General features: G+C 53.1%; 1 protein-coding gene across 1 annotated transcript; it reads left to right on the forward strand.

Annotated features, from left to right (window-relative positions):
* Positions 1-529: 529 nt before the first annotated feature.
* On the forward strand, positions 530-27,078 carry LOC123031842 (zinc finger ZZ-type and EF-hand domain-containing protein 1-like; the record flags this gene model as incomplete). The annotated part of the gene is made up of 22 exons (XM_044447219.1): positions 530-668; positions 1,201-1,366; positions 2,351-2,613; positions 3,881-4,047; positions 5,081-5,252; positions 6,434-6,570; positions 8,234-8,511; positions 8,898-9,072; positions 9,241-9,373; positions 10,172-10,368; positions 11,431-11,550; positions 12,566-12,754; positions 13,707-13,807; positions 14,597-14,732; positions 15,975-16,334; positions 17,500-17,643; positions 19,004-19,172; positions 21,206-21,304; positions 21,808-21,973; positions 22,541-22,691; positions 23,038-23,109; positions 24,572-27,078. Coding segments are annotated over 22 exons (3,609 nt in total), but the record flags the coding sequence as incomplete, so codon positions are not given.
* Between the last annotated feature and the right edge of the window lie 396 nt (positions 27,079-27,474).

Raw genomic sequence — 27,474 nt, forward strand, 5'->3', positions numbered from 1 at the left:
TGCTGCATCCCAGCACTACTAGAGGACAAATAGTTGGGAAGGCTGGCCCCACGAGTGACTCACGCCACTGGCTTCCAGCGGGAGAGAATGGAAGTGCACGGCCAGTCTGGGTCCTGCCAGGAAAATTTGCATCTACTTGTGGCATCCCTGAGAACGGTCACCTCTTGAGTTGGCCCCCAGACACACTGCCTTTCGTCAGGGACCAAGCCGGGTTCCGTGCGGCGTTAACTGGGATCACACACACGGCAAAGGACGAATTGATTTCCGAGAAGCGATCCCAGGCTTTGGCTCCCTTTTGTGAAACCCGAAGGGTCTTACCAAGCACCCCTGCCCCACCCACCAGCTGTTTCCTGTTGAGCCAGGCGCCTTCCCAACTCTGTTCCACTGCCAGCCCTGAGGAGCTTTGAAGCCCAGCCTTCCTTGAGCTGAGCCTTTGTCAGGCACAGCCCAGTGAACACCGCTTATTGTTCAGCCCACGCTTTGGCACAGGGCAGCTCAGGAAAGCCTTATCTGTGTCTCCCATTTTCAGATGCACATGTTCATTGCCCGCTACTGTGATCTGCTGCATGTGGACATATCGTGCGACGGCTGTGACGAGATCGCGCCTTGGCACCGTTACCGCTGTTTGCAGTGCAACGATATGGATCTTTGTAAAACCTGTTTTTTGGGTGAGTTCAGTTGCTAGAAATGCCATCGTTTCTTCCAAGATACATTTGGCCTCCTCTAAGTAACAGTTTGGATGCAACTGCATGTGGTTTAGTGTAAACTTTCAAGGAGGTATTCTCATAGGGTTTTTGTAGCAGCTTTCCGGATTTTGACGTGAACAATGTTATCCGTGCACTTCATGGATGGTGGCAAATGTATAGTTGGGAAGTACAGCCCTGCAGTGGAGTGTTGGGGTCTATAGAACAGGGGTGGACAATTTCTGATCTCTGTGTGTCACGGCCTGCAACGGCCATGCTGCCTAAGGCTGAGAGAGGAATCGTGGGTCAGAACATCTGGAGGGCCGTGAGTTGTCCACCTGTAGTGTAGGCGAGGAAACTGTGTGAAATTCTGAGGGGTTCTCATCTGGAGGAGCTTCCCCAGGAGAGAAAAACAGCTTTGAATCCCCCCTCCCACTGCAGTTTTTGCAAAATGGGAGTGGGGAATCCTTGGCGGCTCAGGGAGGGAGACTGACGCATGGCACCTCCTGACACGCAGGCGGAGTGCGACCCGAAGGCCACGAGGCCGGCCACGACATGGTGAACATGGAGTATGCCTGCAACCACTGCCAGGGCATCATCGTTGGCCAGCGCATACACTGCAACGTGTGTGAAGATTTCGACCTCTGCTTTGGGTGTTACTCTACAAAGAAATACCCCGACAGGTACTGCGCCGCCTCCTCCTGGGACATGCAAGCTGGTCATACGCAGCGCCTCTCCTCCGTGGTGCCCTTCCCCCAGCGGTGTCCTCAGGTGTGTCGGACCGCTGCGCCAGCATTCCTGAGCTTTGGCTGTGCTGATTAGGGCTGCTCAGGGGGATGCCCACAACATCTGGAGGGCACCCAGTTGGGGAAGGACTGAGCCACTTTCCTGGGTCTCCTATCTGTGCAGCTCCTTAAATTCTTTGGCAGGTCTTCTACTTACGTAAGTAGTTCGCTTGCCCATAGCTTCATTCTCAGCTAGCTTATTTCTCTAGTCTTTGGTAGCTGGACAGTCTCCTGCTTGCCACTTTGATGCAGTGGCAACTCTTCCCAGGTTTGCTATTGCCTTACGAGAGGCAAGTGCTTCTCAAAGCAACGTTCTGACAATCAGCCTTTTAGGTGTGCAGAGGACGGAGAAAATCAATTTGCCCTTCCATTTCTTAACTTCAGGTAAAGAATATAATTTAATGAATATTAAAATAATTGATAATTTGAATTTTAAATTTCATAGAATCATGGAATAGTAGGGTTGGAAAGGGCCAAGGAGGCCATTAGGTCCAACCCCCTCCAGGACACCCATGCCCCCTCTGGGCAGCTGGTTCCATTGTCACATTGCTGTGACACTGAGAAAGGGTTGATATCAACCCTGAACGTGGGTTGTCGTAACTTGAGCTGATCATTCCATGCATCATCAGTGAGTATTAAAGACTGCTCCTGTAGAAACGCTATCTGTATAATAATTCCTCCAAAAAACCCCACTAATGGACATTTATTTATTTACGTATTTATTGTATTTAACTTCTCTGCCACCCAACAGCTGAAACTCTCTGGGCAGTTTACAACAATCCATTCAAACACCATTGAAAATACATCACAATATAAAAAAATTGGCAGAACGTAGGTCGAAAAGAAGCATTCTCACCGGAAGCCCGTCTGTCTCCTTTGCAGCCACTTGCCCACGCACAGCATCACCGTGCACCCCATGACAGCCGTTCGGATCAGTGACCGGCACAGGCTCATCCAGCCGTACCTCCACAACTACTCCTGGCTGCTCTTCTCCACCTTGGCTCTCTACAGTGCCGACCTGTCCAGTGGCGAGCAGGTGGACGGTGAGCCGCTCAGCCCCCAGGCCATCTCTCACGCCCGGGCCTTGCAGCAGGAGTGCGTCCGGCTCATCGGGGACTGCCTCATGAAAGTGCAGCATGGAAAAGGTGAGCCGGGGCACCCTGCCTTCGTGAGCCCAGGGCCACTCGCTGCTCGATCCAAACTGGGGAGAGGGTGCTTTTCTTCTGGAGAGCTGCTCTGTTCCACAATTGGGAATCTCAGCAGCCCAGAAGAACTTCTGTTCTGGTGGCCTTCGCCTGTGTGCATGGCCTGTGCACGCCAGATCTTCCTCATCTTCAACCCTCTAAATGCCCAACAGGAGGGCAGAGATGAGCAGAATCAGGTCTGCTGGTGGTTTGCCCTTCAGATGTGCTGGGCTGCAATGCCCATAGCAGCCCCCCGGCCCTGTGCTGACTGCGGGGGCTATCGGAGTTGAAGGCCAGCACATTTGAAAGGCACAGGCTTCAGGAGACCTGCAGGAGGAGGTCAAAGGTTTTCCGAGTCCCAGTCACCTAAGAATTGCAGCATGTAGAAAGTCGCCCTTGCCAGGAGCAGCCTTTGTGCAAAGGGGCTTGCGAGCGCATCTCTGGCGCTGATCAGAGATCCCTGGGCTTGCCGTGTACTCGGAGCTCGATGTGCGCGGCAGCTCTTTGGCGCTTTGTGTACACCTCCTTGCCTGGATCAGGGCATGCTGCACCCACATCCACTAGGTGGGTCTTGGGATTGCAGAAAGGGGGCCTGGGAATCGACACGAAGCGGTGCCCCTACTTCCCTTCCGAGCCAGAGGAAGCGCTTCTGGATGCGGCGCTGGCTGACTGCTCAGTGCGCTGCTAGGAGGCCTGTTGCTCTTGAGCGGTTGGTTGCCCCCTTTGATTGCCATTTTTGCCACAGGGAGCCTAATCCTGGGTACTGATGGGTGAGCTGTCCCTCTAGGGTGTGTGTGTGCTGTTCTGGGAGAAAGCCAAACCTCCAGTCCTGCCTGTCACTCCCCCACCCCGATTTGCCTTTGTCAGCGGGGTGGGGAGCTGGCAGTAGAGTGGGATGCCGGGAAGCCCCGTTACTTTGGATTCTGTTCCCCCACATGCCTCTGTAATGGAACATTAGCTGGCAGGACGAAGAGGGCTTGAAGATGGAGGAGGCACACCTTTATAATCTGGAGCTTGGGCCCAGCTCGCTACTGGTTGAGGGTTTCGGCATTGTGTGAGCATTGGTTTTTCCGTAGCCCACAGCTCCACGGTTTCCCCTTAGAAATTCTAACGAGTGTCTAACTGCTCTCTCTCCCCTTTGTCCCCATCATCCAGCCCAAGTACAAGTTTAACATTTTGAGAGTTCACATCCCGAATGAATGTCTTCTCTTTTGTTCCCCACGCCCAGGTTCGAAAAGTCTTGCTCTGCTATGCATGTTGCCAGAAGATGAATCTTTATGTGACAGTATGAAGCCGCCTGTTGATCCTTGTGCGGACAGTGGTGTAGAAAGCCACTCTCGTAAAGATGCTGTGGGAGCGATTAAGGCGGCCTCTACGCAGTTCACGCTTTGCAATGTAATTACTTTTCAAAATATTTTATTATAGTGCTGTCAACAACAAGCAGTAGCAGCAGGTTTGGGGTCTGTGGAACTCACTGGTGCACTGCTTTATTTTATATAATTCCTTGCCATTTGGGAAAGTTCTCTCAGCTGTTTGCTTTTAATTGCTACCATCAAAATAAGCCCTTATACCTAAAATCACCTTGATCCTTATGATGTAAGGATGGGACCAACACCGCTGCTAGCAACAAGCTTCCAAAACTATCAATTATTAAAATTTATATGAATGGGAAATGCTATTTTTCAAATAATAGATTGATATTGCGTAATGATTCTTAAATTACGGATGCTTGGTTGCCATTCTTAACGGGGGCGAGACTATTTCTCAGCTAAACAAACTCTCAGTTGCTATTGCTGGAGATCAGGATTCCCTAAACTCTACCCCAAGTAGTCTTACATGGGACTTTTTCTTAGCCTTCAGCTTTTCCCACTTCAAGGATCACTCCCATGTTTTGGGCCTTGCTAGTTGGCGTTCCATCTGAGCAAACATTAAATAGGAACTTAAGATGCACTATGTAATAACTTGATTCCTCAGAAAATTGTCCGTTTTGCTATATTACTTTTCTAATTATCTGAAAAACATACTTTTAAATGCCCTAACTGTTTATCTTTAACTTCTATGCTTATTGAAGGAGCAAGCCAGGTTTCTCATAATGCGTTTTATGCGTTAAAGGTTTTTTTAAAAAAAACTTAGATCTGTGAGGAGCATTTTCAGTTTTCTAAAAATGTTCATTTTTTTCCCCTGGAAGAAAATGATAAAATGTCTGTTTTATGGCTGCAGCATTTCCAAAGTTTTATATCTCTCCATATGTTTCTTGGGAGACCAGGAAGGGAGGTGTCTGGTTCCGATGCTAGGAATGATCTTATTGATAGATAAACAGTGGGACAGGCCAGTAAACACTGCAGTGATTGGACCATCTTGTTCTGGTAATGGGGTAGCATTCTGCCTAAGAATAGCATTGCAACATGAGTTTGCCATTCATTCCTAGGGTGATGGAGATACGGAAGCAACGCAGGCCTCTCTCAACACCAAACCGGAGCACAGACTGAAAGCAGAGGGTGTGCTTTCCAGTAGATTTGCACAAGAGAAAGAAGTGTCAAAAGAGAGAGAAGCACCTGCTTTGAATTCAGGCTTGCTTGCAAAAGATGGCATGTCTCCAGGTAAAGAGGATTTTTGAAATTGTTCATGAAAGTATGAGTCACTTCTATTTTGTTTTTGTTCTCTCTTTTACACACAGTTCTTCCAGGGCAATGTATGGCTAGCTTGGATTTATATATTCGTTTCCATAGCTACTCTTAGCTATCAGTCATTTCCCAATTGCGTAACGTTTATTCGCTTGCTGCACGCAGATTAGAGCAAGATAGTCTTTGCCTAAAGGCTTGCAAATGGAATTTGATTTTAAATGTGGAGAAGCCAGTTTGTTGAACGCAAATAACTGTGGATAATTGCTGGGCAGCACATATCAGACTGGTTTTTACCATATTAAAGTCTGCCAAGCTGAACATTACATTACAGCAAGGTGGTCAGTGCTGAGCTGCACACCGGAAGTTTAGCTGTGTGAGAAATGCAAGATGGACTTCGATCTCACTTGCGCTCCCCCGAGGTGGGCTAAACTCATCCAGGCTTGGAGGATTGACTAATCCAGGGCTGAACAAATGGTAGATCTCCAGATGTTTTGAACTTCACCTCCCAGAAGCCTCTGCTGTCAAAGCCATAAGTCAGGAATGCTGGAAGCTGATATCCAAAATATCTGGAGATCTGCTTTCTTTCAGTCCCTGTTCTAAACCCCTCCTAAATGTGTGAACAGGAGTATTTTGAAAAGGGCCCTTTTCAATGTGAGCACAAGAAGTGCATGTGGAAAACTCTTACAAACTCTCCTGTACGTTGGTTCATCATCTGCAGTGCTGAAGCTATTGGGGCTCGCGTGCTTCAGACGTCACGGTGTGTGTGTGTTGTGCCAAAGAGGAGGGGGCAGACTGTGTGCATTGAGAGGGTGTGCTTGCGTGCGTCGCTGGCGTGCTCCCCTTAAGGTTCTACACAGCCCAGCCCAGCCCCCAAATCGCAGTTCTCCGTATATAAACTTTGGTCTCCGCCATCTCACTAGAGCAGGGAGAGGCCCTATCTGCTGCTGTCCAGGATGGGTGACTACCCCCGGATCCCTCACCATTGGGGCTCGTGGGAGGGCGTCAGGTCGCCTGCTGTTGCGCTGAACTGTGCAGAAGACGTGGGGAGGAAATGTGACCTGCCTATTACAGGCTGCAAATCCACGACGGAGGGAGGGAGCATTACTGAACATGTCAGCAGTAACACTAATTCTGTCTCGGTGGGGGTTGCCTTACAGATGCTGAAGTGGTGGGTGTTTTGTCACCCAATCAAGCTGATGGAGAGGCAGTGCCTACTCAGGAGGAGGTCTTTGCTGAATGTTCCCAGAAGAGGATTCTTGGCCTGCTGGCTGCCGTGCTGCCGCGCTTGAAATCGGTACGGATCTTTGCGAGACCCGGGGTCGCTGGGCAGAGGGATCCCTGCGCAGGTTGCTTGCTGGGGCCGACTGCTTCAGCAGTGGCCACAGTCTGTGCACACGGCCGCCCCCCGCCCTGTGCAGGGAACACCCTGCTCCAGGCCTGTCCTTGTCTGTAGCAGAGCTCGTAGAACATACCTTCCTTGGCAAATTCAGTCTGTGGAGGTCAGTTTTGCAGTCACAGCTCTTTTTCTCATGTGGCCCTGCCAGGAGAGAGCAGAGCAGCTGCAACAAGGAGCCAACATCGCTCCGGACTCCACACGGGCGAGGTGGCCCAAGTTCTCCCCCTAGAGAACCTCAAAACAGAAGCTTGAATATTCACTTTGCCTTTAAATATTATACTTACTCATTATTAATTTTACTTTCTTCTTTAGTTATTTTGGTTTTGGCAAGATATAATAAAACTCCAAAGCGATTCACATACAAACAGTAAAACTGCATCTAAAATACAATTAAAAACATATTGAAGCCATTTCGTTAGTCATCCAGAGCAGTACAGGAGCAATACAATGACACAGGTTGCTTGGCTTAATTACAAGCCAGGGAAAACCTGGGTGAACAGGAGAATTTCCTGGAAAGATGTGAAATACACTGTGTTTTAAGCCTCTCAAATTGCAGGAGAGTGGGTTTCTAAGAGCCGGGTGCTATTATCGAAAAGGCCTGTCATTTAGGTATTGCACCGTACATAGCACAGTGCGCATTGTGTTAATTTTGGAATGGCCAGCACGGCCTGCTCTCGCAAATCAAAAAAGATCTTAAATGTCAGCCGAGCATGTATCGGGAAAGGTGCTTGCTGAATGTGCCACTTCCAAGACAATAACACAGCATTAAACACGGCTCCTGGGCGGCCACTGAACAAAATGCGCACGGAATGCCTAGTTCCAATGTATAAAGCAGCTGCCTGCTTAAAATGAAAGCCACAGGTAGCGTCGGCCCAAGCCGAATCAGGTGTATTCTGTTCTGGTGTGATATCCGTGGAACTGGTGCAGGGCCAGGCAGATCAAAGCAAATCAGGAGTCCATTGGAGCACGATCCAGCCAGAGCTTCTGTTACTGCTTCTCCCGTGGTGAGCTCACGGGGAAGAGGATACCAGAACCCAGGAGGCAAAGCGTGTTTCAGATTTTAGTCTTGCCAGCAGCACTCAAACTAGCAGTTGGAGAGAAAGCTGTTGGCTGTGCCTCATGACGTCATCCCACCTGTGGTCAAAGGCTTCTGAATCCTTGGCGACATTACGGAAACTAGATTTACATGCAAGTAAGTTAGTGCAAGGTAAATCCACTGCTTGTTCAGAAGCCAATATTAGCCCCATGTAGAGTTCATCCCAGTGAATGGGGCTTAAGTGACTCATATCTGACCCAAGTCCCCTTCATTTCAGCTGCTCTGCTCTTTGGGTTAGATGAAGGGAAGCTTTTCCCAGACAAGGCTGTGTGTAACTGGCCACTCCCCAGTTGCTCTCTGCTGAGGTGGAATGAGTCCCTGGCCCTGGGCATCTCAGGAGCCTCTGCTGTGCATTCAAAAACAAAAATGCAAACCTCTGTTTCTTTGAGAAGACGAGCCCTGAAATATGTAGGCAGAAACGGGGGTGGGGGGCGCCACCTCACCAGCCCAGTTTTCTCTCCACAGGGCTCAACAATGTCTCTAATTAACCTGGATAAGATCCTCCCCCTCATGATTGAAGTGGTTGTCTCCAACGCTGGCCACCTGAATGAAACTTACCACTTGACCCTGGGGCTTCTCGGGCAGCTGATTCGGAGGCTGACCCCCCCAGAAGTCGACGAGGCCGTCTCCAAGGTCCTCTCCGCAAAGCACAGCTTGGTTGCCACCGGGGATGGCACCCCTATGCCAGGGGGCTGGAAAACGACCCACCTGCTCTTCAGTTTGGGAGCCCTCTGCTTGGACAGGTGTGTTTTTCCCCGTACTCGAAACTCTTCTTGCTCCCTCCATTCACTCCCTGCGCACGCATGCATGAGCGCACGCATGCATCCATCAGCAAGTCTGCCACAAAACGGCAGTCCATTTCAAAAATAATCGCACAGAATGCAAAATATTTCTGAACATTCCTCCTGTTGCAAAAGGACTCTTAGGACATTTAGCAGTAAAGTTTGCCAAAACCGGCCCATTAGAATGTCAAGGGTAAAGCAGTCCTTCGACATGCATCAAGACAGGTGCCCGCTGTGCTGCGCTGCCCTTGGCAGTCATCTTTGGCTCAGAGGATGCCTCGCTGCATCCCTTGAGTGCCCTTACTGTGCCACTGGCTGAGCCCCGAATTCTGACCCTTGCCTTTCAGCCGCGTGGGCCTGGACTGGGCCTGCACGATGGCCGACATCCTTCGAGCGCTGAACGCCTCCCCGCAGTGGCACGAAGTGGTTGCCGCGTTCACGGACCACTGCATCAAGCAGCTGCCCTTCCAGCTGAAGCACACCAACATCTTCACTCTCCTGGTGCTTGTCGGGTTCCCAGAGGTGAGTGTGCGAACCAGGGGCTTGCTCTGCCAGAACAGCTTCTGAAGTGTGTGCTCATTTGCCGCGAAGGAGCAGTGCGCTGGGCCGGGGAGGCAGGCCGGGGAGGCAGCTGTATCCCCTGAGGGTTGTGAACGTGTGGCCTGCATGCTTCTCTTCGGGCCGCCACAGGTCCTGTGCACGGGAACCAGATCGGTCTACATGGATAATGCCAACGAGGCACATGACGTGATCATCCTCAAGCATTTCACAGAGAAGAACAGGGCAGTGGTTGTGGATGTTAAAACCCGGAAGAGGAAAACAGGTGTGTGTGTCTGCTCTCCCACTCTGCTCAGCACCGCCCCGTCACTGCAAGGGCAGGATTTGTGAGGCACGTTTGTTTTGAGACCGACTCGCGCGTGTTCTCGCTCACTCGCTGTGTGCCGTGTAAGTGTGTGTCTGTGGCGCTGGGCCTTTCTTTTAGGCCACTAATCTTGAGCCACAGTTGTCCTTCAGAAGCCACCCCGATCAGTCCCTCCAGTCTGCAGGGACATCCAGAGCACTCTGACGCTGGATCCAGCCAAGGGCCCGTCCTGTCTGGCGCTCTGCTCAAAGATGGGCCAAAATGCCTCGGGTGAGTGGCCAAGTGCACCATCCTGCCCAAGTGTGCACAGCAGCCTGATCCTGGAGCTAGCCCAGAGCCATCAGAACTAGTAGCCTGGAAAGTGTTGGGAACGCAGAACTCGGTGCATCTTCCTGGGGCTGGCCCTTCCCAGCTTGGCCTTCGACTCATGCTTCTCTGGGCAGTGTTCCAGAGCTGGGTTGGGGGAAGGGCGAGAGCCACTCATGGCAGAAGAGGTGTTGTGGAGACTTCGGTGTGGGGGCGGCAGGGTGGAAGTTTCTGAGGCCAGATCTCTGCCAAGCTGCCTGCTCTTCCTGCGGTGAGCCCAGCTTGGCCGATTTCCACGGGATCGCCTTGGGTGTAGGCTCAGTGTGTTGTCCATGGACAGAAAACGTTTCACAGGAGCCAGAACTGTGGTCTGATAATGTGCCGCTCGGGCCAACAGTCACGAGCCTGGCCAGAATCCCGAGGGAGTCAAGCATGCTCCTCTCTGCTTTCCAGTGAAGGACCTGCAGTTGGTTCAGTCCTGCGGGCGAGACGAGGAGGCGTCGCAGGGCCAGCTGCGCCAGTACCTGCAGCACTTCGTGTTCATCGCGAGCCACCTTCTCCAGGCCAGCGTCAGCGGCTGCTTTGCAGAAGCCGTCGAGGCCACCTGGGTCTTATCGCTTGCCTTGAAGGGCCTGTACAAGACGCTGAAGGTACGGGATGGTGCACCCCGGGTGCAGGCGGCCTTTGGGGGCCCACGGGGTCATTTGACGTCAAATGTCCATAAGGTGGATGGCCTGGCCAGACAGAAGCTGTTGGAAGCCACCCACCCCCAGCGCACACATGGATTCTGACATTTCCGCCCTCTGCCTCTCACTCCCAGCCGGTCTTTCCGTGTGGCTTCAGTCCTGGGCTTCCCTCAGCATGGGTGCTGGCAGTAGTGGCCAGAGGGAATTCTGGAAGATTTTTTTAATGTATTTATAAAATTTGTATTCCGTCCAATTACTTGCGTCTCTGGACGGCTTACAACATAAAAAATCAACCATCCACACTGGCTGCACAAAATAAAATACAACAATAAAATTCAATATTAAAACATATTAAAATATTGATTAAATAAAAAGATCCAGGCTGCTTCCCACTGCCTGCTCCTATGTCACCCCAGAAGCCCTGGCAAGGAAGCAGGAATTTGGCGGCGCTCTGGAGGATGAGGGAGCGGAAGCTACCTAGTCGGTCACGTTTCTGCTTCCTCGCCAGCTGAGCTCCAGAGGTAGGGGCAGAAGCCATGGCAGGCCGTGCCGGGGTTCTGCGTAGGGGAGCTTGGCAGGGAGAACAGGGTGCATGGCCGTCCTCTGGTGTAGCAGGGAGAGTGTTGATGTGCCTTTTCAGCCTTATATTGAGCCCACTGGGCCCACAGGCGGGCTGCCAAAGGGAGCTGGGTGGCAGGCTCGGGTCGGCGAGACAGGCAGGGGCAGCTGGAGCCTCACCTTCCGAACAAGCCCCCTCGCTTCCCCAGTGCCCTCCTCCTCTGCCGCCCTCCTCATCAGAGTCGGTGTTCAGGGGCTGTAATTCGGACATTGTGTCCTAAGCTTGCGGTATCCTCTCGGTTGTATGCCACGGTGTCCTGCAGGTGTGCTGGGTGGGGATGCTGGGTGTTGTAGTCCAGCACATTGGGAGGAAGCCCACTGGGGGAAGGCTGATGAGCATCCCCTGTCCTCGCATCCTGTCCGTGACATGCCAAGTTTGAACTGTGACTGTTTCCCTCTGCCTGACAGGCACATGCCTTTGAAGAGATCCGCGTGGCCTTTCTGCGGACGGGTTTGCTTAAGCTGCTGGTGAAGAAGTGCAGCAAAGGAACGGGCTTCAGTAAAACCTGGCTCCTCCGGGACTTAGAGGTAACAGAACGGCTTGCCCAAGTCAGCTGGGCAGGGGCTTCCCCACACTTAAACTCATCCAGTGCCCCCGCTCGGTGCTTCATCCGGAGCCCCCTGTAATCCATGCAGTTTCATTTTCTTTGTGCAGCTTCAGTTATTCTGTTTGTGCCTCTGCCAAGGAAAAAGTATGCCTCTGAGGTTGGGAACCCCCAGGTCTGCCTTGCATTTCTGTCAGCACCCTAGTGGGAGACCTGCTTGGTAAATCCAGCCTAGGTTCCTTTGTGTGCCATCGCAGGACAAAGCGGAAGAAGCCCCCTCCGACACCTAAAATATAGCAGAAAACATCAGGTGTACAGAAGCAAAGGAGGCGTCGTTTCCGCGCCAAACGTGGCCAAACTGCAGAGCAGGAGAGGGGGAGAAACAGAGGTGGATGCAGAGGCTTGTGGGCCTCTTGGCTGGATTGCTCTCATAATTCAGCATGTTTATTTTACTTCTGCTTAGTGAACAACAAAAAGCACCTCTTGTTAATCCTCCGTCCCAAAGCTCCACAAGCATTTGACCTGAAATACTGAGGGAAGAAATTAAAGTGCCATTTATATGATTTACATGTTAGATTATATAATCCTGTTGTTGAACTGCTTAAAAAAGCTTAAAGAACGTAACAGGTGCTTCTTCGTCATGGTCTCTGTGCCTCACACATGTGGGCTTTGCCATGTGGCGTGAGGCCTAGTTGTGGCAACTGCGCACACCGTTTCATGGGACAGCCTTCCTCAACCTGGTGCTTTCCAGATGTGGCAGGTGGCAAGTCCCATCTAATCCAGCACAGCCCTTGCCATCTTAGGGTCTTGCAACTTGCTCTTGCCCTTCCAAATTGTGAAGCAGAAACGACAGTCACCAGAAATTTTCAAGAGAAAGGCAGGTCGTGATTTCAAAAGACTGGTGGGGGACGATCCCTGGTCGACCCAAGGCTGTTGAACTGGAGTAGCTCCCACTCTGTAGTCAAGCCACACCTTCCTTTCTGTGCTCCTCTCGGCAGATCTTGTCCATCATGCTCTTCTCCTCCAAACGGGAGATCAGCTCCCAGGCTGAGCACAAGGACTCCGCCCTCGACGAAGGAGACCAGGATCCAGCTCGCGACCAGTCCGATGTCACTCCCACCGACGTGGAGCAGAGCAGGCTCGACCCGCTGGAAGGCTTGGACGAAACCACCAAGATCTGCTTCCTGGTACTCCGTGGTGCTCACGGTGGTGGGGCGGGAATGGGCCAGGCAGCAGTAGCAGCCAGCAGTGCGGCACATGCGCTTGCATTGCGCGGCCCTGTAGCAGCGGGCTCTTCTTTTAATAAAGAGAGCATTGTTTCCAGCTACCATGGTGGCGCGGGAGAGGCCTTAAGACGGGAGGCGTGGCAAGAAGATGGCGCTTCACACATAGGCAGAAAACGTGGAGCATCGGCCTCACTGCTATTCTGGCTTTTCAAACCATCCCCTCTCCTTGCCGGCAAGGGACTCCACTTTATTTCTCAGTCTTCCCAAATTCCACAAGAATAGACAGATTGATCGATTCCAGCATGAAGCATGTAACACAGGCCAGGCCAGGCAGAGCAAGGCAGCTGGTGTGAGGAAGGGCAGGAAATTATGAGATCTTGAAGATGTGGCTGTCGGCCTGGAGCATGCTGGGAGCTGCAGGGCTCATTTCTGTTCGACTGTGTCCACATTTCATCTTGATGCAAGATGATGCTGCTTCTCTGGGAGGCCGGGAGGTGGAGGTGTCTTAGGCTCAGATTCCAAAACTGTTTGCTTGTTTTATTTCTGTGCCGCCCAGTAGCCGAAGCTGTCTGGCCAATTCAGAGCAGTTAATCATCGTTGATGAACTTTGGGTGCCGTGCATCTTGAACTGGGGTGGGTGCTGTTGTTGGCTGCTCTCCCTCTGGCAGCAGGAGTTTGGGGCCAGCCCTAACTTACGTGTCGAAAGAGTTGGAACCTGGGATCCTGCAGGGCCGTGGATCTTTGCAGCGTGACCCAGAGAGGCAGTTAATGGATGCAGCCTAACAGTTCTCAGGAGCAGGAAGGGGGGCACCCCAATTAATTAATTAAAAGCGTTTCTATGCCGTCCTATTATACAAAATCTCAGGACGGCTTCTCCCTTCCCTTTCTTAATCTCAGTCGACCTGTGTTTCAGATGACCCACGATGCCCTGGACGCGCCTCTGCACATCCTCCGGGCCATGTATGAGTTGCAGATGAAACGGACCGATTCTTTCTTCCTGGAGGTTCAGAAGAGGTAGGCGGGGTCCCTGGTCCTGGCTGGGATAGAGAAGCCCTGCGGGTGCCCAGAGGGGCCAGGGCACTGGAGGAGAGTCCCCGGCTCATTTTCAGAGCCGCAGAGACTGGCCAAGGGGGGGATTGGGTGTGTCAGAAATGAACTGCTGGCAGATTTGGGGCTGAGCTTGCCTCAAGGAATTGTGTCTCTCAGCAGCGCATTCAGCCATCCGGTCTGGCACGGTGCAGCCCCCGAGCCACGCTGGTGGCCTCCATGAGAGCCGGGCCGCCAACTTCCCCACGTAAGGGTCCCCGGATATGTTGTTGGCCTACAACTCCCATCCCACCTTCAGTGCCTGGCCACGCAGGCTGAGGGCAAAGGGAGTCATAGTCCTACAATGGCTGGGGCTCTGGCCTGTAAAATGCAGAACTAGATCCGTTCTTTTTGAGCAGGCTTTTCCAGCCTAGCATGCCCAGGTCGAGTTGAACTACAGCTCCCAGAATCCATTATGGCCAGCAGTCAGGGATGATGTAAGCCCAACATCATCTCAAAACTCTAGGTTTAGGCTGCTGTCTGCCTTAGCTTTATTCTCATTTTCCTCTTGCCAGTTAAAACAGAAAGGCATAAGTGACCGGCTAATCTGCCACGAATATATTCCAATTTCGACAGACAGGGAAGCTGCCTAAGCAGATCCAGCCCCCTATGCAAAGCGTAGGACCTGAGCGCAGAAACGGGAGAAGCTCTCCTTGTGGGTGCCATTTTTAATTGCTGCCTTTTGAACTTAAAAATATCTGTTTGTGTTCTTAAAAGATTTGACGGTGATGTGGTCACAACAGATGAGCGGATTCGAACACTGGCTCAAAAGTGGCAGCCCAGTAAGCGACTGCGGACAGAGGAGCAGAATTCCAAAGCACTGGATACGGATATGATCATCATGCCGTGCCTGGTGAGGGGGATGTCTCGAGCAGAATTTCTCACAATGCTCTGCATATGCAGCATGTGAGGGACATTAAGTGCAGCCTTCCCAATCCTCCAGATATTTTGAAATGCATTTCCTGTAATCCCACATCGCTGCCCATCTTAATGTATTGTACAGAAAAATATTTTCAAGTACTCAGGTACGTGCATAACAAGGAATACAGTATGTTCAGAGTACAGAATCCCCAGTTCTCAGAAGAAGAGGCATTTACAAATAAGGTCGGAAATCCAATTTAGGGAGCTGTTTTGATATTTTCACCCTTTTGTTAGAACCCTACATTTGTCAATAGGGTTGATGAAGCAATATGTCCTACTGAGGAAAAAGCTTCCCTTTGGGTCAGTAGATACATTTGGAATGTTGTGAATGTTGCAACTGGTGTGACAAAAAGAAAAGCTAAGTACAAGAAAAAGTGGGATTGGGCTTCAAAACCACCCCAGAAACTAAGTACAGGAAAAAGAGGGACTAGACTTCGAAACTGCTCTTTTTACCCCAGTAGGGGTGGCTTTGGAGGGAGTTCTGCTTCTGAACACCAGCTTCCCAAACCTCCCTTGTTTGAGCGTGAGTGACTTTTGACACACTTCTGACTCAGTGGCATACCTGTGCAAATGTGGAGATAAGAACTGTGTGGCGCAGTTTGTGCAAATTTGCACAAATCTAAGAAAGAGCAGCTACTGAAATTTGAGTTGTTTTTGCCATATCGTTTAACATAAAAGGTACGAAAATACCCTGTTCTCACATCCTATGTGCACCCTTCACCTTGGCCACCTCAAATTTTCTGACAGCGAATTCCAAATTTGTGCAAAGTTCAGGCCTTGATGTGGCAGTTTCTGCAGGTGTGCACATTTTGCAAGCAGAGGGCTGTGTTGTGCCACGTGTTCAAGCTTTTTAAAAAGTTAGACGGATCACAGCCCATTTTTGAAAAAATGGACGCTCACGTGAGAGCTCAGCTGATAACCAATCAAATCGGCACGAGCATTTGGCTGGCAGAACGGAATCCATGAGGCTGAGCTGAAGACATCTCTAGCTTTTCACTCCCTGTGGGATTCTTCACAGAACCCTGGTCTTGGGCATCCTGGAGACCTCAGGTTTCGGGTGTCGGATGAAGGGTTCTTGGGTTGAGTCCCCCTGGCCGTAAAGCCTGTGGTGGGAGCAGTCTTGGATTTTGAAGTGAAATAATTCTGGTCCACCTCACCTGCTTCTGCCTTGCAGTCGAAACCTGCCCCCTGCCACAAAGCCACCGAAGAATCCAGCCCTGTCACCCAGAAGCTCATCACGCACACGGAGAGCGACCTGCAGCTCAGCTTCGCCAAGCAGCGCCGCAGCAAGAGCTCGGTCCTCCTGCACAAGGAGCTGGACTCCCGGGGCAAGAAAGCTGTGCGGGGCCACCTCCTCCGGGTCAACGAGGCCACTGCAGTCCTCTATGCCAGGCATGTCCTCGCACTGCTGCTGGCTGAGTGGCCCGACGGCGTGGCGCTAAGTGAGGAGATGTTGGAGCTCAGCGGCCCGGCCCACATGACCTACATCTTGGACATGCTCTTGCAGCTGGAGGAGAAGCAGCTCTGTGAGAAGGTAGCTTTTCCCCCCTGGAAAGGTCCCCCTGGGTGCTGTTTGGGGTGTAAACGTGGGACAGGTTACCTCAAAAGGTACCCTTTGGAGCGAAGGGGCAAACTCTCCACCTGGGAGAGTTTGATTTTGGAAAGACTGGGTACCTTCCTTCAAGTTGTGCAAACAGTTCAGACTGGCTTTCACTGGAGAGAAAAAGCCACAAAAGTTGGCAGTTTCTTCCTCTGCACAGCCCTGCCAGCGCTGTTACTCCTGGGAAGCGGGGCCACCTGGGGACTTAATTCAGTGACTAATGCTCTGTTCTGAGACGACAAAGCTAACTTCAGAGAAACAGGGACAGCTTGTTTTGCTTCTCCCCTCCTTCCTTGTTACGTGGCCAGCTTTGTCTGTACATAGCAAGGCTCACCTGGACAAAAGCATTTGAGGGCCCTAACAGAAGAGAACCCATCTTCCTCGTGGATAGAGAACTGACGGGAGCTGTGGCATCTTAGCTTCCCCCCACAGCCTATTCTCCCATCTCCCTTATCAGTCACTGACTAGGTTTAAAGCTGGTTTCTGGTTATGGATTTAGCCTTAACCATGGTTAAGCCAGCAAGCATTGATGGGAGAGTGTTCTGTGATTGCATGAACCCCTGTCTGCAACCCAACCCCAAAGAAGAGGTGCCTTGACCTCTTGTTTGGTTTACTCACCAAAAACTGCTCACGGTGGCGAATTAAAATTGACATAATGGCCAAAATATTAACCACACAACAAGCACAAAGAATTAAAAAGAGCTATTCCACAGACCAGCTTTCATGCCAAAGGCCTCCTGGAGTAAAAATCCCTTTGCCTGCGAAGAGGAAGACACCAACTTAACCTCCTCAGCAAGGATTTCCAGAGCCTGGATGCAACCACTAAGAAGGCCCTGTTGCATGTGGTCCTTAAGTTCACGTGTTCAAAGCAGCCTAAATTGTTCCAGGTTGTAAAGGGACCAGGCCTTACTGGTGTTCCTAAGCGGTGATAGTGAGCAGCAGTCTGCTGCACTGGCCTGCTTCTTCAGCTTCCTTCTTGCAAGGATTTGTGATGCCTGCCTGCCGTTTTATTGCTCTCAGGCCTATTGGCGTCCTGGTGGGATTGAAGCAATAATCCGGGTTGGGCCTCTCTGCCCCGCCCCTGCTTTTCCTCCCGCAGATTCTCCTGAAAGTGCTCCGTGGGTGCCGTGGGAGCATGCTCGCCACCATGGCGCTCACAGCCTGCCAGTTCATGGAAGAGCCGGGGGTGGCCGTCCAAGTACGCGAGTCCAAGCACCCGTACAACAACAACACGAACTTTGAGGTTGGTCCATGCTCAGTGGGCTTGACATCGGGTGTGTGGAATTGAGCTGACCATCATGGCAAGGGGTTCGCAGTGGAAGGCAGACCATCTTACTGGGCAGATCCCGTTCTCCAGTCCCAGCTGCCCCCCGCTCACTGGCCCAGATCCGCCTCAGCTGGCTGACACCGAGGGTGGAAAGGGGGGCAAGGGCCAGGGCTTTCCAGTGATGCCCCCTCACCTCTGGAATGAGCTTCCATCAGCAAGTTCATCAGGTGCCTCCTTTGCAAAACTTCTGGGAAGATGTGAAGATCTGCCTGTTTTCACTGCCCTTTCCTTAATTTTCAGGAAACTTGATGTGCAGCTGCTCTTTAGAATGAAATTTATATCATTTTCCCCTGTTCTCTGATTTAGTCTGTACACAATAGCAGCCTAAACATCAATGGTAAATAAAAGTGTACCATGCCTTTTCTGTAATATTAGAGGACACCTACATTTCAGCAAACACAAGTGAGGGAAACAAGGTTGGAGGAGAAATTCATTTACTCTGACCTTACTTGATCCCCATGTCCCAAACAAAAACATGGACAGACAGCAGTTACGCCTCACTATTTGCACTTTTGCACATTTTGCCCCCAGAGTTGTGCATTGTAAGGAAACGTGTCCCCGGGAATTCTGAGATGAGTGAAAATAACTTGCAAAGCTCCACCTTAGAGAAAGACGCTTGCAGTTTTTGCAAAATAGCCTACAGAGATGTGGGTATTAGGAGATGATTGACTGAGAGATACTGATGGCAGCGGAGGAGGAGGAGGAGGAGGTCTGGAGTTTTTGGGGGTAAACTAGAACATCTCCAGTGACGCAGTGCTCACAGAGACACAGCCGCCAGGGCAGGTGACTCTGTAGGGTGGCTTTCAGGTTAGAACTGCACAGGTCCACACTTTATACGGGCTCCTTGGAGTTTGGTTCCGGTTGAAAGTGGTGCTGTACTGATCTTGGCTCCTGTTTTCCGACACGTTTTCCCTGGCAGTGAAATGTATTCTTGGGCTCGTGGCCCAGCCGGGTTGCACATGGTCACCGGTGGCTTAGTGGGCCTCCAACTGGAGTGCAAGCCACAGTTCTCCAGCAGACTGTCTTTGGAATGGCCTTCCACAGCCTTGCACCTTCAGGAGACTTTGGGCCACAGCACCCAGCATTCCTAGCCATTGGCAAGTCCAAGCTGGGGCTGATGGGGGTTGCATTCCAAGGCCTCTGGAGAAGAGTGACTTCAGCGCTCGGTTGCTGCATTGCTTGCCCCTGCCTGCCCCTTCATCCCCAACCCGCAGCAGCCGTCTTCAGGGCAGGCGTGGGCGCGCTCCCGGCCGTGTTCACATGCTCCCTTCTGCAGGATAAAGTGCACATCCCCGGAGCGATCTACCTCTCGGTCAAGTTCGACGCGCAGTGCAACACGGAAGAGGGGTGTGACGAGCTGCTCGTGGCCAGCAGCTGCGACTTCGTCCACGATCGGCACACCTTCAGCGGGCCTCCACACAAGTGGACAGACTTCGAGCTTCCAGGTAACGGCCCGGCTGCCTTCTGTTGGCAGTGGGCAGGGAGACCTTGCCGCAGCGGGAGTTCAGCGGGCAGTGGCTTCGGGGAGCCACCCCATGTCTTGGATGGCACCCGGTGGGGAGAATGCTCTGCTGGTCCACCGGAGCTGCGAAGAGCAGAGCAAAGTCCCCCCAGCCCTGCTTCCTGTTTCCGAGAGGGGCTGGCCAGTGCTCCTGTCGCACCCGCAAGCGGAGTGGGGTGAGGGGGATTGCCTTCCCCTGCAGTTGCTTCACAGCGACTGGGATACAGAGGTCCAGGGCAAGGACATTTCGCTTGGCTGGGCAGTAGCTGAACAGGAGGGTGGCCAAGGTGGCCAGTGGCCCTTGGTGGGCATGCTGGCACCATCGCCCCTTCACCATTTGGCATGGGCACTGCCTGGCCATCAGGCAGCTGCCAGCCAAGCTGCAGCTCTGGGCAGCCTTCAGCCAGAGGCCCAAGCATGTGCTGCAGAGGAGTGGGCGGGACACCCCCTCACCCCGGCCAGGCCCCAGCCACTCGCCTTCTCACAGCTTCCCCCGATCTGTGTTCAGAGATAGTGCCTGGCATTCCTCTGGGCCTCAGGCTGGAAATAATGGGGGGTCTCTTTGGGGGCCCCTTTCCAAACGCCGCCTTGTATGCTTTTGCGTACTGGATTATTTTCAATGAATGGGTGCCTCCAAGTGGCAGGAGGTGGGGGGAGGTCTGATTTTTAACCTACTCCCTTCTCCCCCTCCCTAAAATTCATGCACTTTGTTCCCCAAACCTGGTAGACAGCAAAAAATGTGGGATACCTTGTCCTGCGCTGCGAGCATTCCCCTCCTTAGCATTACGATGGGGAGAGCCGTCAGCGCAGGGAGCTCCACCAAAACCTGCCTTGGTTCAGAACATGCTGCCTGCTGAAAATTGTATTAGCTGTGGAAGTAGCGGGCATGTCAGCATCTTGAGGACCAGAATCCCATTTTGTCTTACAATTTACCTTTTCAAAAACCCCTTTGTGAGAAGATTTTGAAGCGCTCTTTCCTCTATTCATTATAATGATCACTTAGTAAGTGGTTGATTTTAAGGCTCTTCAGAACCACCAGGGTGACTGTTTTCACCTTCCAACATTTACCAGGCAGGAAGCAGTGGATGCTTCTGAACCTCTGGATGCACACGATAAACCCTCAGCCTAAGCTCAGAAGTCATTTGAAAGCGGCCAGTCACTTCCTGGCTCCCTGTTAGGGTGGGAGAGGATGGGAGCTGGGGCGGCTGTGAGTGGTGGAGGGGAAGGAGAGGGGGTGGCTTTGGCTAGCATTGGCTTCCAGCCCCACGTGTTGCTAGCATGTGGCCCCCAGAAGAATATGGCTCCTACCTGGAAAAAGTCCCCCGGGGCTGCTCTAGTCCATCACTTAATGCAACAGCATGGGGCATCTTTAATCCCAGGCACTGGCTTCTGTTTTGTGGAAGCTCTTGGGCCACAGGGCCAACAATATGCTTTTAAAAGGGGTGTTGGAGGTGGGGGACATCAGAGAGGCTGGGAAACCTCCGAGCAGGTAGCCAGGTGATGGAACATGGCTCTGTCAGGAGCACTGGATTAGCCCTCTGGTCTTGAGGTTTGCCCTTCCGAATAAATGCGCTGGATTAATTTTGCTTCAAAATATGCCTCGGGCTTCATTGTCTTCTGAAACTAAAGCCCGAGGTGGCTGACTTAGCAGGAGTGCTCATGCTAGGGAAGATGAAGAGGAGATGGGTGGATTCCATCAAGGAAGCGCAGCCATGCATTGGCATGAGCTGAGCAGGGCTGTCAAGGGCTGGGCATTTTGGAGGACACCCGTTCAGAGGCTCTGACTATGCCAGTGATGGCTTGACAGCCCTTCACAAGCACAGATATCCACCGGCAGGTTTTAGCCCAAGCTCCTGCCGGAGCCTTGGATGGGGATCCCTGCATCAGAACAAGACGTTCTGTCCTGGAAGTCTGCGGAGAGTTGCTCTTTGTGCCAGCTGTTCTCTCACGAGGAGCTTTTCCCTCCCTCTCTGGCAGGAGACACGCTCTACTATCGGTTCATCACTGACATGAGCAACACCGAGTGGGGCTACAAGTTCACGGTGTTGGCAGGTCACCTGGGGCGTTTCCAGACAGGTCAGTGCCCCTCAGCATTGCTTCATCGGAGGCTGTGACAACTGCGCAACTTGGCCACTGGCTGGGCTTCTGTGCTGGTGCTCCTCAGCCAGCTGTTGGCTTTGCAGTGTAACACCTGGAGGGTAACACATCTGGAGAAGTCTGCCTTGAATGCATAAAAAAGGCTCAGGCTCAGAACTTTGCCCTGCTTTTCCCTTCCTGGTGGGTTTGCTCTTTCGCTTTCTCTGCCTTTTCTTGCTTTAACTTTTGCTGGGGAGTTCAAGCACTTCCGGTCTGAAACCAGTTTGAATCTTTGGCTGGAATCCGTTAGATCCTTTTCCTCCAACCTGGTGCCCTTCTGATGTGCCAGGAGACTCTGGAGTTGCGGTGCCGTCAGGCACCATCCAGGGAAAGGTTGAGGTTTGTTTGGGTTTTTTTTTTACAAACCATGGTTAAAAGGGGAGAAAAATGCCCAAGCTAAGATGGCATGGAAGAAAATGCGCAGTACTCTTGCTGACTTTCAGGGTTTGAGATCCTGAAGCAAATGCTGTCTGAAGAAGGGGTCGTTCCCCACATCCCGATGGCCAAGGTGTGGGAGTGGCAGGTGGGTGTGGCTTGCCGACAGACCGGCCACCAGCGGCTGAAGGCCATTCACCTGCTCCTGAAGATAGTGCAGCGCTCCAGCGAGAGGTGAGCCCCGTTTGGTTGTGTTTGTGCAAGCTGCTAGTCCTTACGCGTCCACAGAAGGCAAGTTTCCCACCCCCATGATTTTTTTTCAAAGTCTGAGCGTTTCAAACGAAATAATAGCTTGTGGTTCTGAGCACTTTTCCTCATCAAATTGTTTTATGTTCGTGAGAGGAACCCCTTGGGGTCCAAGCATTCCCCCTCCACCCCAGGAATAATGCTGTGCATCGCAATCAGGCTTCCTCTCAGCTGCCTTTCTCTAAGGCAGAGAGGCCCTGCTGCAGATGCTTTCTTCACAGGGCTGTTCCTCCAGGCCCCTGATTGTTCTCGCTGCCCTTCCTGCACTTTCTTCTTCTCGAGGGTATCCTCGGTTTGGGTGCAGAAACGGGAACTGTGCACAGTATCCTAACTGCAGCCTCACCATTGAGGTACCTAAGCATGGCTCTTCCCAAACAGGAGCTTGAGACAGTGCAGGGTACCGGAGCATGAGCAGCGAGACGGCCAGGGAGCGCAGCTCTTTCCCGGCACAGCCACCCTCCTAGTTAATTCCAGCCTCCCATCCCCTCCTTTCAGGGGCTGCGACCTCACCTTGCTGAAGCCGCTGTGGCACCTCTTCAGCTGCATGGAAAACAACATGCGCCAAGACGTCACCAAGCCGGGCATCCTGCTCCCACTGCACCGGGCGCTCACTGAGCTCTTCTTCGTGACTGAGGGCAGAGTCCGGGTAAGCAGCGTGCATCTGCCTGGCACTGGGAAGAGTTTGCAGACAAACAGGGAAGACCATGTTTCTCCCCCTCTCTCCTTCCTTCCCTCCCCTTGTTCGCGCTTCTTTCGCGCTTGCTTTTCTGGGTGCGGTATGCAGAAGGCAGCAGCAGGCAGCAGCCTGGGATAACGCTTTTTCCTGGGGGATGCCCTGGATGGACACTTTGGCCGGCTTTAGCACAAACACAAACCAAAGTCCTTGCATTGCGAGGCTTCATTTTCAGTCCCTGTGGCACCGTGCATGCTTCCTTTCTCCTCAGAAACATGTATCTGGGCTTTGCTTCTCATTCCCCTTTTCTCTCTCGCAGGAACTCGGATCTCAGCAGGATTACTTGCTTGCCTTAAATACGGAAGACCATCTCCACCGCTGCACAGCACAGGTAAATACACCTGCTGCGCCCGCTTCCCCCCCGCCCGTCCCTCCACCGAAGGCTGCCATTGCGAGGGGTGGCGGGTAGCAGCCGTGCCCGCGGAAATGCCGCTTCCTCACCAGCCGAGCCCCTGTGATCAAAGGAGGCAGAGCACGTCCTCTCTCAAGCGCCTGCAGCCTCAGCCGGCAAGGACCTGTCCCTGTACCGCCTTGGCCAATTTCTTTTGACAGGCATGCCTTTCGTGCCACTGCACACCACCCTTGCTGGCCGCTTGCACCCGTGTCCAAATAGCCCACAGCCCGTTTACCCGTCCCAGGTTGCTCCGCCGTGTGGCCTGCGGCCGGGTGATGGCCAGGCAGGCAGGTTCTTTTCAGGGATGGCGCTGTCTCCTTGGAGAGGAAGGAGGGAAATTTGCTGCCGCTGATCTCATGTTGTCCTTGCAAAACCAGCGTATGCACCAATTTGCTTGAGGCCTGGCTGCATCAGCCTTTCCAGCGTGATACCTCCAGCTGCTAAACCACAGCTCCCATCATCCCCAGTTGATGGCGGCTCAGCGTTTTCCAGCTGAATGCAGCTGCTCCCTCTCTGTCCAAAGAACCAAAAGGGATGCTTGCAAGGCAGCTTGGCTTGGCACCCGCACAAGCTTCCCAGTTCTTCCCCCACCCAACACACACACACAGCTTGATTCGAGCCCTGGTGACTGTGAAGGCAGCTTGCTGGCTCCAGGGCGGGGGCTGCTTGGCCCTTGCAGAGCTACTGGGGCACGGCTCGGGGGTGGAGGAAACGGTCTGCATGCGGGTGGTTTTCCTATTTCTCAGATACAGCTGGGTTGCGAAAAACCGTACGCAGAGTGGCCCCCGAGCAGCTCCCCCCGCCCCGTGCAGGGGGCACTGCCCTGTAGTGATGCAGGCCCGCGCTGTCTAGCCGGCACTGCCCCCTCTGATATGATAGGCGTGGCTCTCTGGGGCGTCAGGTGGGCGAACCCTGGCCTCACCTGGAAATGGCACCTGGGAGTAGATCTGGAAGCGCCTGCGTGCCAAGTGGCCCTTGCCCCAAGCTGGCAGCAAACCCAGCCAAGGAGGCAGAACCAGCGGTGCAGGCACGTCTGGAGCTCAGCTGCCCCTGGCGATCAGGGCTGCTACCGTATCGTTCCACCTCTGACCGTTTGGCCACGGTGCCGCACGCCAATGCCGACCGGCCGTCGCTCCGTGGAGAGTTCCGCAGAAAGCTCTCTGCTCGCCCCCTGCCTGGCATCCCCTGGAGGAGGTCCGGTGATGACCAGCCAGAGGTTCCTGGGGGAGCAGGAGGCCATGCTAGCACTGTGCCCCTAGTTCCTTGAAGGTTTTCCAGGTCTGCAGCAGCGCTTTGGATCGGGCCTGGAAGCCAGCCCAGCCAGGGGCTCGGGGCAGGCTCCTTGAGAGCAAGTGTAAGACGTTTGCCCAGCAAGCCTCCCCTCTCTCTTTCCATGCAGGCCCTGAAGAACATTGCTGCTATAAGCCTGGCCATTAACTATCCCAACAAATCCACGAGCCCCTGGAATGTTTAACCGTGGCTCCTGTGGCTTGGGATGGAGGGCGGGCGGCACCTCGGAGCCTTGGCGTGTGCGTCTTCCCTCGGATCAGGGACCGTAGGACGAGAGGGACTCTTCTGCTTCCGTGTACATCCACTCTGCTGCCAGCCGACTGACTATCGACCTTCTTCCTTCCTTCTGCCCCAGCGTAGATTCTTTAAAAAGACAGACAAGCGCACACCTCCCAGGAAACGGCGCAGATCCGGAGCGCCTCTCGCCTCACCTAGAGTCATATATGAGCTTCTATTGTAGCATGTCTGTGGAACAGTATTTACGTTCTTTGAATATCAGAAGGAAAGGGAAAGATGGGCTGGAGGGGATGAGAAAGGGGTCTCGCCCTCCCCGCATCCTGAATCACGAGCCGGCTGAGCACCGCACTGCAGAGTGGCGTGTTGGCTGTGAGCGGGCTGCATCGCCACGTCAGCTTGGTCGGGACTGCCAGAAGAGGCCACGGGGATTTTCCCAAGCACGGCAGGACAGTAAGCTGCCTCCCCTGCCTCCTGGAGGGCCGTTCGTAGCAGCAGCTTCAGCTGATTTGGCTGAGGAGGGAATAGAAGGAGGGGGGACGGCAGAAATTCTCGGAGTAGGGGGAGCACGTGGCTGCTGAGCGTTAGCCGTGGTTTCCCGTATAGGGCTGTGGACTCGTGGCCTGGATGCTGGACACTGTCGCCGTGGGCTAACAAGGAAAGGAGCGCATTCACCTCTTCCAAGGTGGGGTGACACCACCACCACACAGCCCCGCCTGCAGCTGGAGGGTGCCGTAAAGCGGTGGGTTTTCTGTCCGACTCCTCTTTCCCCCTTTCCGGGGGGGGGGGGGGGGGGGTGCCAGGCCAGCTGCTCAGATGTGGAGGATGGAAGCTGGCGGGTGCCCTGTGCCCCGAGCTGTCTGATTGCAGGAGACTTGCTGCTCAAGCATTTCCCAGGTTCTGCAGAGAGACGGGCCTGGACTAGCCAGCAGTAAGGGAGCCCATCCGCGTAGGCCGGTTCCGGCGGCGGCGGTCTGCTTTGCTGTATGCAGAAGGCCACTGCCTTCTGGAAAGGCAGCCGTGTCTTCGCCACCACGGCGAGCGGCGATCAGAACCCCAGAGGAGGGCTGTGGGGGGAGCGTGTTTGGGGGAAGCAGGGAGGCGGTGCCCACATTTGAGCACTTGAGGACGATTGGAAAGGGATGCGGGCCTCGCCAGCTTTGGCAGGATCACAGTCGGGCAGGGCATCCCTTTTGACGACGGGGAACATCCCCGTCGGAAGGCCTCCAGTGCACATGGTGCCGCTTCTCGCCCTCAGGCCTGTCGAGCCATAGCCTGCGCCCACCCCCTCGCATGCGCGACTCCACATTGCCAGGTCTCCTCTGAGGCCGGGGTCGTGGGAGGTGTTTCCTTTTCTAAGCACGGCTGCGTGTCGTCTTCCGAGCATATCGAGGGAGAAGCAGGACAGATTTCTCCCCAGCGGTGGGCATTTTCCAAAGCCTGTCTTAATTTGTGAGTAGCTAAAGGGGGCACAGGGGATCCAGGGGCGGGAGGGGGGGAGTCCATCACAAACACACCTGAAACTACCACATTTTCTCTCCCCCCCCCGCCCCCACTCTCGCTGCCTATTTTAAACCAAACCAAAACGGAAAGCACCTGAACCGTCTTCAGGGACGCGGCAGGTACAGAACCTCCGAATCCGCCCTGCCGTGGCTTTCTCTTCCTTCAGTCTCTGTCTGGCGTCTAGTTTTGCTTTTTTACCGAATCGTAGGCATGTAGAACGACCGCAGGATCATGCCTGTCGGTCGCCGCGTTCGGCAGGAATTCTGGAGCCAACGAAAGGCCCTTTGCCAGCCACTCTCCACGGAACTCGCCGGGCCAGGGATGGAGTCGGCTTCTGCCATAGCCTTGCCTTGGTTGCTTGGGCATTTCTCCTCCGCACATGTCGGAAGTACTCTCTTCATTTTACCCAGGATGACAGCATGAAGAGGCGGCTAGGATCTCGCACAGGGCCTGTCCCTTGCTGGTGCACTTTGCAGCGTGCCGGACTGCGTAGCGGGCCTGAAAGTGCACCAGCCGGGCCATCCAAACTGTACCGATGGAGGGGGTGTGTGGGGGAGAGCATCGTGTGCCTCTAGCAAAGATTTTGTGTGTTAAATTGCACCTGACATGTTGAGAAAACCCCATCACCCTAGCACTTCTGTTTTTCAATCTCCATGCTCAAAGGGGTGGCTATTTAATTTTCTTACGGGTTTGTTTTCTTTGGCTTCACACAATTTAATCACTGGGGCGGGTGGGGGGTATTTTGGTTGAAGATGATTAAAATCAACCCCATAGATTTATTCTTGTTTGGTTTAACATGTATTAAAATATATTGATGCAGTGGATATATGCAAATGCAGAGATATATTGTAAAAAAACCTATTAAAATCAAAGGATGAGGTTGCGTGTGTGCTCATTGCGAAGGGGAGGAGTGTCTGTTGCTGTACAGCGAAAAGTGGCTGCATTCGAGGCAGATTCAAATAAGGATGATTAGTTATCAAAGTGTTGACTATGCTGGCGCTGCGTGGAAGCTGGCAACCCAGGCAAGGTCTGGGGAGAGATGGAGGAGTTCAGTGTGGCTTCGCCAGCTACAGTTGGGTTTTTTCTTTCTCCCATAAAGAGCCTTCCTTCTGGATAAACCCTGGATAAAAGGGTCTCCCAGCACTCCTTCCTGGTTCAGAGCCCTCTGCTTGGACAAGCAGAGAAGGAAGCCAGGTTGGGGAAGGCTGCCTGGTATAGGCCGCAAGCCAGTATGGCCTAGTGGTTAGAGTGCTTAATTGGCACTTGGGAGACCCC

Source organism: Varanus komodoensis, unplaced genomic scaffold, assembly GCF_004798865.1.
Source record: "Varanus komodoensis strain SLA01 unplaced genomic scaffold, ASM479886v1 scaffold500, whole genome shotgun sequence".
NCBI classification, from domain to species: domain Eukaryota; kingdom Metazoa; phylum Chordata; class Lepidosauria; order Squamata; family Varanidae; genus Varanus; species Varanus komodoensis.